Below are 16,472 nucleotides of genomic sequence, written 5' to 3'. Positions count from 1 at the left end.
TTTAATATAAATCTTAGTAAGCTTATTACTAAAACTCTTCTTATTATTAGTTCTAAGTATAATAACTAAGTACTTAAATTAACGCTATAGTTTAGCAATTATTCTACGTATAGTAGGTATTAATACTACTCTACTTTTCGCGGGTAACGTATATTCTTTATGCTAGCCTAAGAATTTATTAATTACGTAGAGTCTCTACTTATTCTTGTTAAAATAGGTTTCTTCTATTAGTAGTAGTTAAACTAAATCTATCTCTATTTAGTAGAAAAGACACTTTATAGGCGTTAATCTAGGTCTTTAGAAGACTTAATAATTTATTTTTAACTATATATAGGTGTTATAGTTCTTTTAGTTAACTAGAGGTATATTCTTCTTAAGCTTAAAGCTAGTAACAGCCTCTTCTAGGTGCGTAATAGCTTTCTTATTTAGGTATACCTATAGTTAATAGGCCTTAGCTCTAGTAGTAATTATTACTAGTTGTAGATTCTTTAATAGTTAATATACTATTATAAATATAGTAAATATTTTCTATAGATTAGAGTAGCTATTTTTATCTATGTTAAGTAGCTAGTACCTCTATTTATACTCTAAGTTATAGACTATATTACTAGGCTCGTTCTTATACAGAACGTCTCTACTAGAGTTAAAGTAAATTCTAACGTCTTAAGAGCGCGTAAGCTCTATAACGTTTATAAAGAAGCTCTCTACTAACACTATATAGGTAAGGTGTATTAGAGTTAGTTCTAATAGAGTATTAGTCTAGAGAATTACCTCTCTCTAAGCCTTAACTCTTATAGCTTGCTCTCTAGCGTATATAATAATGTTTAAGTTAGCTTCTACTATCTTTTTCTAGCCCTAATTCTCTAAGTTATAGACGTAAATATTAGAGCTAGAGTTATAGATCTACCTATTAATAAGGTGTAGAGCTATTAGAACTACCTTCTAGGTTTCTAAAACCTTAGCTATTATACTAAAGAAGTAGAATATAAGGTTAGTAGAAGAGGTGCTACTTATTAGCTTATTATTGTTAAAGCTTAGTAGAGTAGTGCTTGCTTTTAGCGTAGGTTTATTTCGCTATTTAGAGGTTTCCTAATTAGTAGCTTGTTTAAACTTTTTAGCCTACTTCTTTTCCTTCTTTTTCTTATTAAACTTAGCCTAAATTTCTGCGTTAGGCTTCTAGCCTATTAGGTAGATCTTTAGGTTAACGTAAGGGTACCTACTAAACTAGTAGTAACACCTATAGAAGTACTCTAGTATCTCTTCTTAAAACTTGCTACGTTTCTAGCTCTAGTTCTATTATTATAATACTACACCTAGTATTATATACGTCTCTAGGCTAGCTATAATAGGTTTAGTAGCTCTCTATAGCTATCTAAATTCTACTACTAGGTCTAGTACTATAGAAGCTTAATTTTCTAGCTAGGTAAATAGCTGCGTAATTCTAAGCGTAGAGTACGCTTTATTAATTAGTTAAAGAGCTTTAAGTAGCTCTCTCTAGGCTTATATGCTCTATACATCTAGTATATTAAGTTTAGCTATATAGTTAGTAATCTAAATCTATTTATTAAGCTAGTTATCTAGTTTATTATCTCTCTAGGTCTTCTAGACTTTCTTATATTATTCTAGTAGTACGTCTTAACGTAACGCGTTAGTTATTATAACCTATTTCTTTAAGCTTACTAACCTTTTATAGGCTATATTCTTATCTATAATATATAGTATAAGGTAGGTATTAATTATTATAGCAATATATACTAATACTTCTCTTAGACCTTTCTATATAAGAAGGTGCTTCTTAAGATTCTTCTTATACCTTTCTTTCTAGTTCTAGTACTCTAACTTTTTATTAGCGTTAAGGTCCCCTATCTTTGTAGCTTCTTGCTTAATTATTAATAGCGTTAGGCGTTTAGGCTTCTTCTAAATTCTCTTACGTTCTATCTCTTTTAGATCTAGGTTATAGTAGGCCTAAACTCTATATTATATAGCCTTTTTCTTTACAAGAAACTTTTAGTAAGGCTAATTCTATAGTATACTAATATTTTAATAGCTTTCGTAACGTTAGTAATAGTAATAGTGTTCTTTATTATAGAAATTATAGTGCGTAGAGCTAATTTAATTGTGTACGGCGTATTTCTAGAGCGACTCTAGAATCTATTAGTAATAATAAGGTGTATAAGTTAGTAACTCTATTGTCTAATTGTATTAAATAAACTTAGCAGGTTTAATTTATAGTAGTAGGCAAATCTAGACTTATAACTATTAGGTAAATTATAGAGTATTAAGACATAAGTTAATTAATTAAGAATACGAGAAATATGGCTATATATATACATGACCAGGTCACGTGAAGTAGTAACCATATCCGGCAACATCTGTCGTCCTGGGTCGATGCTCTGGCGTCACATCTCTTTTTCATTCCAGACTCTGGGATGTAGCATCACTTATTTCATTCTCTATTAAAAAATCATCTTTCCCCTACTTTACGTAAGGAGGTGCGCAGGTGCTGCTCAGGTTCGGGGCATTTCAAAGCACGTGACCACCAAATTCACATCTCAAAGCACCATTCCGTTTACCCGTTTCTAGGGCTTCTCCTGCACCAGGCCACCAGGATGGAATCTCAGTTCTTCTTATCTCCCCTTATTGCGGCTTTCACGGCAACCAATGTACTCCTCTTTCCGGCGTTCAACGATAAAGTCGGATCCCTGTCCCTTCATCTACCACAACGTTCTGCGCCACATATATTAATTACGTGTAACCTCAACGCCGCTCATCCAGGTAACAACCGTCAAATTCGATATGAATTTCCGCATCTTGGTTCAACGGCACTTGAACTCGCCCCACACCGATTATGAACCTGCACATGGCCTGGACGCTCTTTCCGAGATACCCATGTAGATCCAAGCATACTTAACTACATCCCTTCGTCGAAACGAACCCCCACGCACGCACTCACTCCTCCAACACCAAACATGCGCGACTCGATTCTTTCGATCCTCGCCCTGCTGGGTGCTGCCCAGGCGCAGCAAGCGCACATGATGCGCTTCGCGTGCTCGCAGCTAACTGTTGAGCGCCTGGATCCACTGGTGAACCCTGGCATGGTGGGGACTCCTCATACGCATCAGATCGTGGGAGGCAACTCTTTCAGGCCGGACATGAAGCCGCTGGAGTACGATCAGGTAGCGAACTCGAATTGCACGACCTGCACGTTCTCGGAAGATTTCAGGTACCGCCACTTCAATTCGCCCCCGGAAAATCGGTAGCATAGATGACTGACGCCGAGCAGCAACTACTGGACCGCAGCGCTCTACTTCCGCGCACGCAACGGAACATACAAGCGCGTCCCGCAAGTCTCGAACGGTGGACTCAACCAAAGAGGCGGCATGACCGTGTACTACATCCCGCCCTACGATGGCGTCAGCAACGTCACTGCGTTCACACCAGTAAATCCCCGTTCCACTGTTCTCCCTTTTATCTTTAGCACTAACATCGCCCAGGGCTTCCGCATGCTCGCCGGCAACGCCATGGTGCGCAACACGACCGGTGAATCCCGCGGCATCTGCCACCGCTGCCTGAACACAAACCAATCCCCCTTCGGCGGCGCGCCCTGCGTCGACCCCGACAATATGGACACGTCATCCTTCCCGAACAAGATCTGCCCCGGCGGAATCCGCACCACGGTGTCCTTCCCGACGTGCTGGGACGGCAAGAATCTGGATTCTCCGGACCACCAGAGCCATGTGGCGTATGCGACGGTGCCGTTTGAGCCGTACATGCCGCCGGTGGCGACGCGGCCGCTTAAAGTGGGCGAGAGGGGTGTGTGCCCCGAGACGCATCCTGTGACGCTGCCGCAGTTGATGTATGAGGTTATTTTTGATACGACGCCGTTTAATGATCCGAATATCTGGCCGGAAGATGGGAGCCAGCCGTTTGTATTTGCTATGGGTGATGCGTAAGTTCTCTCTACTGTATGGGGGGAGCGAAGGGGACCGAGGAGCTGACGGGATAAAACAGGACCGGCCACGGCAACCACGGCGACTACATGTTCGGCTGGAAAGGCGACTCACTTCAGCGTGCGGTGAATGCAAGGTGCGATAACGATAAGTGCAAGGAGCTGCTGAGGCAGACGGATGAGGAGGCAAAGGCATGCCAGATTCCGCAGACGGCGGTTGAGGATGTGGGGAATGATGATTGTAAGTGGCTTTTCCTGAGTGACGACTTAATGCTTTTGGAAGAGAGGTGCTGACTGCTTTTTAGGGCTTAAGACGTTGCCTGGAGGTGTGGAGATCAACGATGGCGTTAATATGTAAGAGAAGTATAGGTGTTCTTCGGTTACAGTACCCATTAGATGAATGGATTTTTGCTCTACTAGGCTACCTAGTTCTGTTCAACCTCTGTTCCACTCCATCAATCGCCATGCCCACCCTTATCCATATCCAAAACCGCCCAAGAGACTTCACTATCCCGCCTTTCTCCCTCTTTCGCGAACCAACCTCATCCCACTCACTCCCTATTCTCCGCCCTCATCGCCTCCCTCTTCTCCTCCAACGACTCATCCAACAGCCTCAGATTCTCTTGCATCTCATTCCGAACGTGCTCCGGTAGGGCATTGAAAGGTTCCTTTAGTTCGACAAACCAGTGGTTGTACTATTCATCGCGCAGCTCCTTCATCTGCTCATAGGATTGCGTGGATGGGTCGATGTGGGGGATGGCAGATGGCTTTGCCTCTGAGGGGGTTTTGGTGTCTTTTTTACCATCGGACCTGGTGGGGGGGAGAAGGGATCGGGTCGGGTGAGTTAGGTGATGGAAGGGCGCGCCGTGATGTCGAAGAGGGGATGGTGCGGGAAGAAGGTTAATGTATGGACGAATGTTTGCGGGGAGCAAGCGGCGCGGTCATGATGAACGGCCATGATGGATTGTGCTTTGTCACGGGTAGTTGGCTGGGTCATCTTTGGGCAAATTGTCATTCATTCAGGTATGATACAAGCAGCTACCGGCGAATTCTGTGCAGTGTAGGCACGATCGCACTAGTGCAGTTAACGATATCCCTTCTAGCAGACAATTATCTACTCTTTTATGCACACCCACCCACACCCTCCCACCACGCTCCTTCCTTAAGCCCGCAGCCGCGCCGCGCTACTTAACGAAAAAGCTATCTCATTCGCGCACACATCCAGGTAGTGCAATAGGACGGGCACTGTGGCCCCCGACTGTGGACCGCGCCCAGGGAGCCGGGGACCGCGGTCCAAAAATAAAGGCAAAACACAGTGGCGCTCGTGGTCCACCTCCGAAGGTGTTACCCTAAGGAAGAACAGATACTACATCCGATCAAAGCCAAGTTGGCAAGGAGAAGATGGGGAGGGGAAGAGGAGGGCGAGGGAGAGCGGGATTATATAGGACAGCAGAGGACTAGGCAGCAGGGGGCACGTGAGGGTAGGAGCCTGCAGGGGAGGGGGCTGTGTTGAGAGCACTTCAGGCTACAAGGGCACGTGACTAATGATACCTATATCAGTTCATCTCAGAATGGTAGGTCGTCCGGAATCCCTCCAGGCTCCCGTATCACGTGAGTCTCTTTGTCTACGTCGGCCTCCTCGCGCAACGAGTGCGACTTGCTGACTGTAGAAGGTTTCAGTCATTCATGACGGGGCCAGCGTCTATGGCGCAGATTCTCATCCCAGAGGCAAGTTTCCACGCACCCGCGCGCGTAGGCAGCACTCACTAACGTGCAACGAAACAGACAAACACGAGGAGCTGCATCAAGCGACGTCGTGAAGAGATGAGATTTGTATGAGTGGGATATCTAATGCCTATACTACTTTTTCAGTACACTTTCCAATCGAGGAAAGAGGGACGTTTCAACCAGCTGGGTCCACACATCCCCGGTCCACATATCCCATCCTAGTCCTAGCCCTCCCAGCGAACCTTCTCGCTCCTCAGCACGCCCACCAGCCCCACAGGCAGCAAGTCCCGCTCTCCTAACTGCAACCCCTGGCCCCCAAACCGCTGCTTCATATCCCCCGCATACAGGTTATAGATCCACAGCCAATACGGCGATTCCTCCATCCCGCTGCTTCGAAGAGTACTCAGGATCTCCGTAGGTGTCTCGACGCGCTCCTCAGGCGGACACTCGAGCAGATTCGTATACGCGTTGCGGAGGTGCGTCGAGACTTCCTCGCGGTACCGGGTGTACTCGTCGAAGCTCATGAAGGGCTCGTCGGCCTCGGAGTCGGTGCCGGTTTCGCCTTCCCGCGCTAGGGACGCGTGCTTGATGCGCTTCGTGGAGCGGTGCTGCTCGCCGGAATCCCAGCGCTCCTTTAGGCGCTCGTATTCTTCCTGCTCCTCCTCGAAGGCGCGGTCGATACGCTCGCCCGCATCGCGGAAAGACTTCTTGTACGTGGCGAACGCGTTGATGAACGGGTTCCGCAGGCCCAGACCGCCGAGCTCAACTGGGAAGTAGAAGAAGCCGTCGGGGACGGTGTCGTCGGTGCCGAAACGCTCCTTAAGCACGCCCCGCAGGTAGTCGGTCACGTTGGCGGTGCCTGCGTCGGCGAAGAGGCCGCGCTGGATGTGCTCGAAAGTGTCGATGATCGTGTCGTTGTGTTGGCGGCCGAAGCAGTTGGCAGGCTGCCCGAAGTTGGTCGAGAAGAAGCGGCTGACGTAGCTGTTCCAGGCCTGGACCCACGCCATGACGCTGCGACAAGCGCCCAGCTGGCGGCGCAGCTCCTCAATGTGCTCGTCGACTTGGGCGCGGTCGATAACCCAGCGGCCAGCCTCAGCATCCAAGTTGAGGAAGCCCCACTTTATCTTCCCTTGTGGCAGAGCGGGTGGAATAGGACGCGCGTTGGCTTTGTTCGCGACGATGAGAGCTGAGCCGCTCTTCTCCTTGTTCAACTCTAGACCCGTAATGCTGGCGAACTCCTGCACGGCGTTCCAGGCTTGGATGCACGTCGACTCCTGTCCCCAGAACCACAGGTCGTCGTGGAAACGATGGATGTTCGCGCCCTGCGTCCGCTTGTTGACCGCGAAATCGAGACAGAACAGGACCGCTTCGCTAAGGGTATCACTCAAGACATGGCTCATGGGGATACCGCATTTGCGCACCTGTGCCTGCGCTCCGGGGCCATCCTGCGCAAAGACGACTGGCGCCTCGAGGAATTTCTTGAAGAAACGAAGCCACTTCCCGGGAACACCGAAGAACTTCAACACGGCGAAGATGGTGTCGTGAGGCAGCGACGGGCCGAACCACTTGAAGTCGGATTGCAGAACGAGGAATTCGCCGTAGACCTTGGTGTTGAGAAGGAGTTCGGTCGTGACTAGGCGCAGCATGGACTGCTTCGTGGCGAGCGGCGACTTCAAGGAACCAAGCTGCTGTTCGTCCTGGTCCTCAGCAGCGTAGTCACGGTGATCTTCGACAACGTCGTCCGGCAACTGTGTCATGAAGTACTCCTCCTGGTACTTTTCGCGCCTGTAGTTGCGAACGGTGGCTGAATTATGCGTGCTCTCGGGGACGAAGAACTCCCGCCGTTGCCGTGCTTTCTTACCCATCGACCGGTAGGGTGTCTGGAGCCATGCACCGGAGTGGTAGAAGGTCTCGAATGCCGTCTTCAAAGCGACGGCCCACGTCTTGCCGATGAAGTGCAGCAGAATGGCCTGATGAGTTTCCTCATCCATGTACACGCGGTACTTCCCATTCAGCTGCCGGCGCATGTTGAGCGGGACAGGCGATGGGTCCCATTCCCATTTGTCGAGCCCCTCAAGGTCCATATTTAGTACGTCCACAAGCTCCCCTAGCACCGCTGGCTGGTTCTGGAGGTCAGCGAGGGCCTCCCGCTTCTCCCCTGCGAGCAGATCCGACATCAGCACGCCCCTGATGCATGACTTGAGCTTGTCAACCGTGAAGCGCGTGTCGTGCTGCGACTTTGGGATGTCCTCGTGAGCTCCAAGATGCTGCTTCGGCGTCTGCAGGTCCGACTTGAAGTCCATGACGTTCTTCATCGAGTCCCGTAGATTCTGGAGAGGCGACTTCTTGATCTTCTTCGCTTGCAGCGTGGTGCCGAAGATCTCGTTGAGATACGCCTCGATCTTGCTCTGGTCCACCTTCTTCTCCGTAAACGCATAGCTCTCCCATTCCTTGCGCTGCTCATGCATCTCCTTGCGACCTACCGTGTCGAAGCTATCGCTCATCTCGGTATCGGTGTCCGAGTCGCTACCAGCAGGACTAGCGCCCATGGTCGATGCGGCGGGGTTGGGATGCTTGATCCATTCGGTGACGAGCTTGCCGAACAAGGCGGCGTACTCGTATTTGACGCTCGCGACATCCAGTTCATGCTCCAGCTTCGATTGCCAGTCCTGGAGCAGAGTGGCCGAGACGGACGGGTCGGACTTAGCTTGGTGTATGAATCGCTTCAAGTTGGCGATGGAGAGATCGGGTTGTCGAGCAGTGATACCGTACAGCTCGAAGCCTTCCAGTAGGGCTTCCACCTTGCGTCGATGATCCGGAGCAGCAGTTACCTTGGCGCGAATGGCTTCCTTGTCGGCTTCGAATTTCTGGCGGTGGTCGGCAAGCTTGTTCAGCTTGCGCTGGGTGACGTGGTGGAGCGTCGAGAGAGCGGGAGTCGCCATCATGTGGGGTGTCGAGTGGTAGAAGCAACGTAGAGTAGTTCCCAATTGCGGCCGGATGTTCCGTGTGGATGGGTTGCAGGCAAGAGGAGAGAAGAGGTGAGGTGAGGGTGCCCTGCAGAATTGACTTCTGATGAGGGTTGACATTGGTGCGGGAAGGAGCGAGTTCTTATACCCCCAATGTTTGGCGGCTGCGAGGCAACGCTCACGTGCGTTCAGGCAGCACACCCCGGGCGCGCCCTTCACAGCGCCACAATTAACTTGCAGCCCCGGCCACGAATGTGAAAGAATTGCGACGATTGCAAAAGAATGGAAGCGAAATCGGAAGTTCGAGGTCTGTGAATGAACATGGCGATGGACGGAGGGCGGAAGGGCGGAGGAAGAGGCTTGGCAGGACGTCGTTCACCCCTCGCAACAGGCATCAACGCCCGTGCATCCAGCACAACGATGCCATCCCTAATTCGGCTTTCGTCCACTTTTGTTCACAGGACATCTGGCATAACTCTGACTCCGCGCTAATTCCAAGGGCGCGCCTCTGCTTGGAAGAAATGCTCATGATGTCACCCAGCGGAAGATAGGCGTACGTGATGCATTGATGAAAATCACGCTAATCCGAATCGAAATTAGCTCCGTGATGCGCCCGGGCCGTCCCAAGGTGCATGGCGGTGAATGAAGCGCACGGGCCGCGGTGAAGGTGAAGAGTTTGAAGGCTATTGTTGTGCAGTAACCCACGGTTTCGGAAATTGCCTCTTTAGGAAGGTTGAGTGCCTGCTCCGGAAGAGGCCGCTCCGAATTAACCCAGTTATGCTCCGTATCAGAACCGCTCCGAAAACATCTTCACCCTTCCATGGCATGACATCGCAAGCGAAACGAAAAAAGAAGGGCTCTCCATTGGCAAGAAGCCTATCCACGACCCGATCGGCCCGAGAGCTCAATACATGCGGATGCAAGAACACAAACCTACTCAACTCAGCCCGCCATGACGCTGCGAACCCAGAGCTAAGGTCCCTCGGCTCAGTCCCCCGGCTCCAGACGCTCATCTATAGACAGCTCCGTCGATACGCACAAGGCAATTAAAAGACCCACGTGGCGACACGCCCAGTACTTCAGCCAAAGCCTCCCCGTCCATCCATGAAGCGCCTAGAACCCCCGGGGCGCAAGTTCCCCACCTCCGCCTACGCACCATTAGCACACCAAGAACTCGTATCCCTGCAGCAGCGGAACGAGCTGATCTGGCCCTTCAAGTCGGTCACAGTATTCGTCAGACCAGAATAGATACGCGTGTGCGAGCTCTGGCAGTTGAAATCCCTACCCTCTGCGTCAGCACCCTGTTCACCTGAGGTTTCTGCGCTCTGAAGCGTCTCGCCTAGTATAGATTACTTACTTCCAGAAGATGCAGATATCGCCCTCGGAGATCTCGAACGATTGCACTTTGTCGTTGTCCTCGTAGGGGATGTTGTCTACGCTGCAGGTGTTAGATGGAAAAGAGGGCAGCGGTGCGGAGCAGTGGTGCAGGGAGTGGGACTGACAGCAAGCGTGGATGTCTTCGTGCGCGTCTTGGACGAATGCGGTGGAGCATTTGCCGCCCATGGACGGCTCGAGGCAGTACTTGACGCCGACGTACTCGGCGCTTGCGTGGGAGGCGAGGGTGAGGAGGGCGAGGAGTGTTGCGGCGGCGGCGTGCTGGAGGCTCTTCATTGTGGTGATGGCTTGGTGCTGGATGCGGGTTTGTGAGTGAGTGAGTAGCGGTTTGGCCGGCTGGATGGTGTGGGGGAGTTGATGCTGTTGCTGCGATTAAGCTCCTCGTTCTATGCCCTTTATATATTCGCGGTCTAACAGTCTCGGACTTCTCGAGCAATCTTCCTATTTCTCTGTCCTAAACCTTTACAAGGCAATCTGGGGAGAATCGGGCTTCTTCCATCGTCATCATCCCATCCAATCCATCCGCTTGGTTACCTCCTTCATCTACTTCTCTATCCACCTGCGCATCATTCTCATCAACACCTACGATTAGACGACTTTGAATAATCACAGGTAGGCTACCAAAAATGCCGAAAGCAGCTGTTAGTCTGATTTCAGTTGAGGGTGTTCGACGCTTATTGCCTGTATATGGTGGTACGGCTGACCGGAATACGAGGCTGAGCATCAGCAACTATCCTTTTCGGAAGGAATGTAGTCTACAGGGCGCACTGCGAGCGAGATTCCCTTGAAAAAGTGCGGAATAACTATCCGCAAGGCCTTTGAAGCCGCATATCGACGCCGGTCCACCGCTGTATAAGCGAGCGTGAGGGCCTCGAGCTCTCTCAGCGGTGGACTCGCTCGCGACGAGAGACTCGTACCAGAAGCGATTGAACGTCACTAGATGCAGTCATAAAGAGGTGGAATAGATAGTAGATAGTAGCAGGACGAAGGAGCAGATACAAAAACAAAAGCTTCTCAGTCTAGCCTAAACTCCAACCCGCTCCCCCTTCCCCCCTATCTAAGACGTCCCCCCCAAGCGAATGTATGAATCAAAAACCTCCAACCCCCTCCATCCCCCCTTCCCAACCCTTACACTGCACCCGTCCTCCACACAGCCAACCAAGTCTTGCTTCAAAACGCCTATCTAGCTGCCATTCGGCTCACAAACCACACTCCGCGCCCTATTATCCAAATGATAATCTGCATTCGCCAAATCCGGCACATTATAAAAGAAAAACCAGGTAGAATCATTCGGGTCCGGGGGGATCTCGCAGTTTTGCAGCCTGGTCCTATTAGCCTTTCTCCTTCCCATCACACATCTCCTCCCCCACCCCCCTGCCGCCTCACAGGAATCGGGAAGGGTAGTAGTATAGGAGTTGGCCGGTGATATGAATAGACATCGACTTACGAAGAAAGACGGCAGCTAAAGCCACTCCCCTCCCCGGTGGCGCTCAACATCACGCTAGAGGCCTGCATGTCGATGTTCGCTGGCAGCGTTGGCGCGACGCACGTCAGGCCGTCGATGGTGAAGGGGATGGTGTAGGAGGTGCCGAGGTAGTCTGTCTCGGTGTAGAGCGTGATGGAGGCGGTTACGGCGCGGTTTTGGAGGGGGGCGGTGGGGGCGGCGAGGCCGAGGGCGGAGAGGGAGAGGAGGATGGTGGGGGTGAGGGAGGGCTTCATTGTGGAATGATGGGGGTGATTAGGATGAGTGGGTGGAGTTGCTGAGGTGTGGAGATGCTGGATGGTGGTGGTGGTGATGCTCGATGAGCGGATTTGGTCCTCCCTTTATACTTCTTCCCGCTTGCCTTCACGCCTCTTCCAGCTATCCAGCTTCCTCGCACGCCGTCCTTTTCTCGCCCGCCTCTCCCCGCTCTGCCTTGCCTCCGCCACCAAATCCTTTCTTTCCATCCACCCACCCACCAAAGAAACGCCTTGTCCTCATGCCTTGTTTCGCATCCTTCTCCCCTTATACATCTCCACAGCCCTATATGTCATCTGCTATACTCATTTCCAGCCAGTCACCGCGCTCATCCTTCGTTCACACGTTCGCCATAGAAAGTGATAGGGCTGCCGAAGGCTTTGGCAAGGATTGCTTATGCTCCTAGAATATCAGCTTAGTCGAGATGCAGCAGCTGTGGAGGAAGTGTGAACGTGAGCACGTGGGAGCCGCAGGAGGGTCTGTGGGGAGGGGGAAGAATCAGTTGGCATTACGCCCTCCCTGGGTTGACGGTGAGAAGGCATGTGGCTGATAGGAATGCATGCGATAGATGGGATGGGCGCAGGTAGCTTCAGTGCAGTGCCGAGACTTCGGTTTGGCGACGGTCGATCACAGGTAGGTTATTCGGACGACGGGTTACACAACGGCAGCGCGTTGCAGGTATGCTTAGAATCATCCACATGCTATCCAGTATGACCAAGAGCTCGCGATAATATCCCAGGTATAGTAGTGTCTCGCGCGACTAAAAACTGCCAAAGTCCTCCAGGCGACCAAGTCAGTGTTCTCCCTCCTCGCCCACCGACCCAGTCCAACATTCCCTCTGACGAGTAACAGGAAACTTAATACCTAACTTAACGTTCCCACCTGTTCTGTTCGCCGCGGAAGCGTCGGGAACGCAGCGGCACGCGGCCCGTGAGAAATGACGACCCGCTCACCAGATCCTATAGCATCGTTCGCCCCCCGAATTCGGAAAAGATTTACGTAAGAATTGCGGAGGTGAGAGGGCGAGAGGTAATGCATGCGGGGGTAGGAGGATAGGAGGATTTGTTTCAAGCACAGACGACATGTAAGACTGACAGGGATTGTGGAAGCGTGATCGAACGTTCACTGGATAGGGAAGAGTGACGGAAGGAATCCTTCGAACGTATTTAAGCGTGTAACCGGTAAGCTGGGGGCCAACAAGAGGAAGGAGGTTCGGGATGCTTCGTTGGAACTGAATGCGCATGACGTCTGTGATGTCCGTTTGTTTGCGATGTCATGGGACAGGATGCCTCATCCTTCCTTCTGCTTACCAGCAATTCAAAGTATCTCCGCGGAACACGCTTATGCTGCCTTCGTCAATCCTGAGCCCTTTGCCAAAGCGGGAGATGTCGTCCCTATGCCTCCTCGTCCTCTAATTCGACATAGAGGCGCAATTCCTTCTCCACCATAACATTATACACCCTCCTCAACTCTTCCTCACTAAGAAACTCCTCTCCCAAGCGCATGAAAGCCATCATCATGTACTCCTTGCACCAAGGCAAATGAGTCATGCCGCGAAGAAACGTTTCTTTCACCCTCCTATACGCGTCCTTCACCGACGGCCTGTCCTTCCACTCAAACTGTGGAGGCATCTGCGGAGGCCGCCCAGGGATCTTCTTGGATTCTTGTCTAGCTTGCTCGAGTTCGAAGAGGACGTGCTGTTTCCAGAGCGCGGGGCAGTGCGCGCCAACGTCCTCTTCCGCCCTTTTATAGAGAGCGCGAACAGAGTGGGCTGTTGAGCCAGCAATTTCGCCCTTGAGCGTCTCGTAGTGGATGGCGAAGTTCCAACCTACTATGCTGCGGTTCTTGGATGTGGAGAGAAGCTGTTGATGTATGATGCCCCGCACACGGTCGTCGATTGAGAAGCGCTGCTCGTTTGCCGCATATAGGGAAAGGAGGATAGTGTTGTCGGGGAACAGAGCAATGAGGGGCTCTAAAGTGGTACGTATCAGGGAGGGCTTGACGATTGAGGCGTGGGTTGCGTGATGGAGGAGGAACTGTGCGATTGATTGGGCGTGCAATTCCGCGGCAGGACTTTGGGATAGCTTGTGTTCCACGAACCAATCCAATAGCTTGTGATGGGTAGCTAAGGCGCTCTCGGGTTTCTGGCCGCCGCAAAGGTAGGCAAGCAAGGCTGAAAGAGATGCGCTTGTGACAGCTGAAGAAAAGTCACTTTGAAGGTGCGCGCGCTCGCTCGTTTCGCTGAGCGTTGTACGGGCGCGTAGCAGAGCGGTCTGTCCCGGTCCTTCGTTATGGGCGTTGGATTCTTTCTGCACCTGACCTCTGAAAGACACAAGCCGCCATAATGCTTCTTTCGCGTCACCCCGACGCAGAGCTTCCCATGCCCAGCTGCTAAAGAGCTCCAAACTTCCCGGTGTTGAGAAAGGAGTATCCCCCTTTTGCATCGAAAGAGCAGCGCTGAACACCTGATCAGCTTTGTCAGAATCGCCGCCACTGGACATGACAAGGCCATATGCGTTGTAAATGCGTAGACTTGCAGGCCGGGCTTTCAGAAGCCGCTTCGCCGACTTGGCTGCTGCCGAGAAGAAATAGTTGCGCTCGAATGCGAGGAGATATTGCCCGACTATGTCATCAGACGCAGAGTCACTCGCGATGAGCCTCAGTGCACCCCGAATGAATTCTGCGTCCCCTGTGTCATGAATGTTCGGAAATGGGAGAACGAACAGAAGCTGAGTGCTCATCTGAAATTGCCTGATGGGGCAGTTCGCAAATTCTGCTACCTTCTGAGCAAATTGATTGTCAGCATGAACGCTACGGGCGTCCGAAATCTTGAGCTGGAGAACCGGGTCGGCCCAGTACTTTTCAGTGCGCATTCCCGGAAGCGGCGGCAAATGGCAGAATCGAAGGAAAGCGTCCAGAATGTGCAATTCCGATATTTCTTCGGGAACGAACTGTATGAAGTCCCGGATATCAGAGAAAAGGACTGTGTGGAACGGGTCATCCTCGCCGACTTCATCGGTCGTGCGCCCAGGAATTTTCATTTGAATAGAGCCAAATACCTCACGCTTCCAGAAGTCTTCAAATATCGGTTGAGACACATTTCGCGCAGCTAATGGCGAAGGGCCTTGAATGGTGGATAGAGGATCCTCTGGGCTGAAGTCCTTCCATCCCTTGGCATTCAACTCTCCAATTCGGGGAACCTCACTCTCCCAAAACTCTTCGAAGAGTCGCAGCCGCTCTTCATCTGACGCAAGCGCAACAGACATAGGCCTCAATAAGCGGAATTCTAGAATTGCCTGCCAGGCGGCCAGAGCCAGTTCTTGGTAACCAGCTTGCTGCATCATGGAAGTGAAGCGGACTAAGATGTAAAGCCGGAACTCGGACGAAACGGGCCTTGAGCTGGCCTGAAGGAGTTTCAGGCACTGAAAGAATGTCGCTCGGCATTTCTCGTATTTGAAGCTCGCGAAGCTAGACTGCACGAAGTCTAGGTACTTCGTCCAGAGTTCTGTACTCCATGGGAACTTTATAATGACCTCAGGCCACTTCTGGGCCAAACGAGTGTCGTCCCAGGATTTGGTAGCTTCAGTCATTAGTCCAAGGTGGAGTTCAACTTGACTGCTCTCGTCACTACCAATCTTACGTAACGCGTCCTCGTAGGTCGAGATGCGGACGTCGGCGAGGTGCCGTCTGTCGGCACTACTCAATCCCTCCGTAGAGCGATCAATTTTCATCATCGCTTCTTGATGATCGATGAAGTCGAGCCATGCTTGGAGGTCGTCGGGATGCTCGCGGGTTCTTCGTATAAGGGCGGCGTTTTTCTGAGTGACTTCAGCGTCCGCAGCGCCTGCTTCTGTATCGGATTCGAATTCAGCATCCGGGTCGGCGGGTTCTGTTGGTTTACGGCGCTCAAATCCGCGGTAGTCGACATCAGAAGCATCTTCATCTTCCTCCCGCTTCCCCTTTCCCGTGATCGAGAATGGAATGAAGTCGCGGTCTTCATCCGTCTCATTCCCGCTCGGTTTCACGAAGCGGATGGCTCGACCACTCTCTCTCGCGACATGCTTACTAGTGAGGAGCCTCTCCTGCCGGCGGCCCTTCGCAGGAGTAACCACAATGCCCTTGTCCGAAGAAAGCTCCCGGTCAATCTTCCTGTCCGGTGGAAGCCCCAGGATGCTGCCATAGCCGTACCGCCGATATGCTGGAATGTCGTACTTGTTGAGGCCACCATATCTCAAAATGTCGGAGTCGCCCCGGCGGTCGCTAGCGAAGAGTTTCGAGGGCTCTTTATCACGCTTTTGAGAGCGTCTCTCGTCTCCTTGACTTGGCTTACTTTGCTTGCGCTCTTCTACCTCCTTTTCTTTTGGCGGCTTCTCTGACTTTTCTCGCTTCTCGGGTCTCTCGGCTTTTCGCGATTCCTCGGCGGCTTTGTCGGGTTCCTTGGGCTTGGGCCTGAAGCTCGTGAATTTCGGAACATTGGAAGCCATTTCGCTCTCGAGCAGAGCGTGGTTTCACTCAGTCCACCAGAGTAAATATCATCGCAGGGAGAACTTGGGTATTACACTGCCAAGTGCAGATGGAGTTTCGAAGCCCTTCACGGGCAGTGATGGGGCAGCTGCTCAAAGCATGACGCCAGCTTCATGTTTGGGGGTGAAAGCCTGTGCACGTGCCTCGGAGGTCCGCAAAGCTACGCACGGAC

General features: G+C 51.5%; 6 protein-coding genes across 6 annotated transcripts; 2 read left to right on the top strand and 4 right to left on the bottom strand.

The window, feature by feature from the left end:
• Positions 1-3,032: 3,032 nt before the first annotated feature.
• On the top strand, positions 3,033-4,307 carry BU26DRAFT_531996 (uncharacterized protein; the record flags this gene model as incomplete). Its single annotated transcript, XM_033831068.1, has 5 exons — positions 3,033-3,223; positions 3,284-3,440; positions 3,495-3,949; positions 4,012-4,190; positions 4,255-4,307. The coding sequence occupies 5 exons, from the start codon at positions 3,033-3,035 to the stop codon at positions 4,305-4,307; spliced, it is 1,035 nt and encodes a 344-aa protein (XP_033682296.1).
• A 483-nt stretch (positions 4,308-4,790) lies between these two features.
• BU26DRAFT_345658 (uncharacterized protein) lies at positions 4,791-5,341 on the top strand. The gene has a single exon (XM_033822376.1). The coding sequence runs from the start codon at positions 4,857-4,859 to the stop codon at positions 5,139-5,141; it is 285 nt and encodes a 94-aa protein (XP_033682295.1). The 5' UTR covers positions 4,791-4,856; the 3' UTR covers positions 5,142-5,341.
• A 421-nt stretch (positions 5,342-5,762) lies between these two features.
• BU26DRAFT_520507 (uncharacterized protein) lies at positions 5,763-9,001 on the bottom strand. The gene has a single exon (XM_033829302.1). It carries the CDS (start codon positions 8,761-8,763, stop codon positions 5,902-5,904), a length of 2,862 nt encoding a protein of 953 aa, XP_033682294.1. The 5' UTR covers positions 8,764-9,001; the 3' UTR covers positions 5,763-5,901.
• A 790-nt stretch (positions 9,002-9,791) lies between these two features.
• BU26DRAFT_606267 (uncharacterized protein) lies at positions 9,792-10,469 on the bottom strand (the record flags this gene model as incomplete). Its single annotated transcript, XM_033835648.1, has 3 exons — positions 10,146-10,469; positions 10,001-10,076; positions 9,792-9,924 (listed from the first exon to the last, which is right to left on the bottom strand). Exons 1-3 carry the CDS (start codon positions 10,312-10,314, stop codon positions 9,792-9,794), a joined length of 378 nt encoding a protein of 125 aa, XP_033682293.1. The 5' UTR covers positions 10,315-10,469.
• Positions 10,470-10,768: 299 nt separating this feature from the next.
• On the bottom strand, positions 10,769-11,757 carry BU26DRAFT_597182 (uncharacterized protein; the record flags this gene model as incomplete). Its single annotated transcript, XM_033834985.1, has 3 exons — positions 10,769-10,974; positions 11,242-11,360; positions 11,486-11,757. The coding sequence occupies 3 exons, from the start codon at positions 11,755-11,757 to the stop codon at positions 10,769-10,771; spliced, it is 597 nt and encodes a 198-aa protein (XP_033682292.1).
• Positions 11,758-13,170: 1,413 nt separating this feature from the next.
• Positions 13,171-16,402, bottom strand: BU26DRAFT_486823 (DUF1740-domain-containing protein; the record flags this gene model as incomplete). Its single annotated transcript, XM_033825929.1, has 2 exons — positions 14,145-16,402; positions 13,171-14,060 (listed from the first exon to the last, which is right to left on the bottom strand). The coding sequence occupies exons 1-2, from the start codon at positions 16,258-16,260 to the stop codon at positions 13,171-13,173; spliced, it is 3,006 nt and encodes a 1,001-aa protein (XP_033682291.1). The 5' UTR covers positions 16,261-16,402.
• Positions 16,403-16,472: the final 70 nt, after the last annotated feature.

The sequence above is a fragment of the Trematosphaeria pertusa genome, assembly GCF_010094035.1.
Source record: "Trematosphaeria pertusa strain CBS 122368 unplaced genomic scaffold BU26scaffold_9, whole genome shotgun sequence".
Taxonomy (NCBI): Eukaryota; Fungi; Ascomycota; class Dothideomycetes; order Pleosporales; family Trematosphaeriaceae; genus Trematosphaeria; species Trematosphaeria pertusa.
Note: the sequence above shows the minus strand (reverse complement) of the source record. Positions and strands in the feature narration are given on the sequence as shown.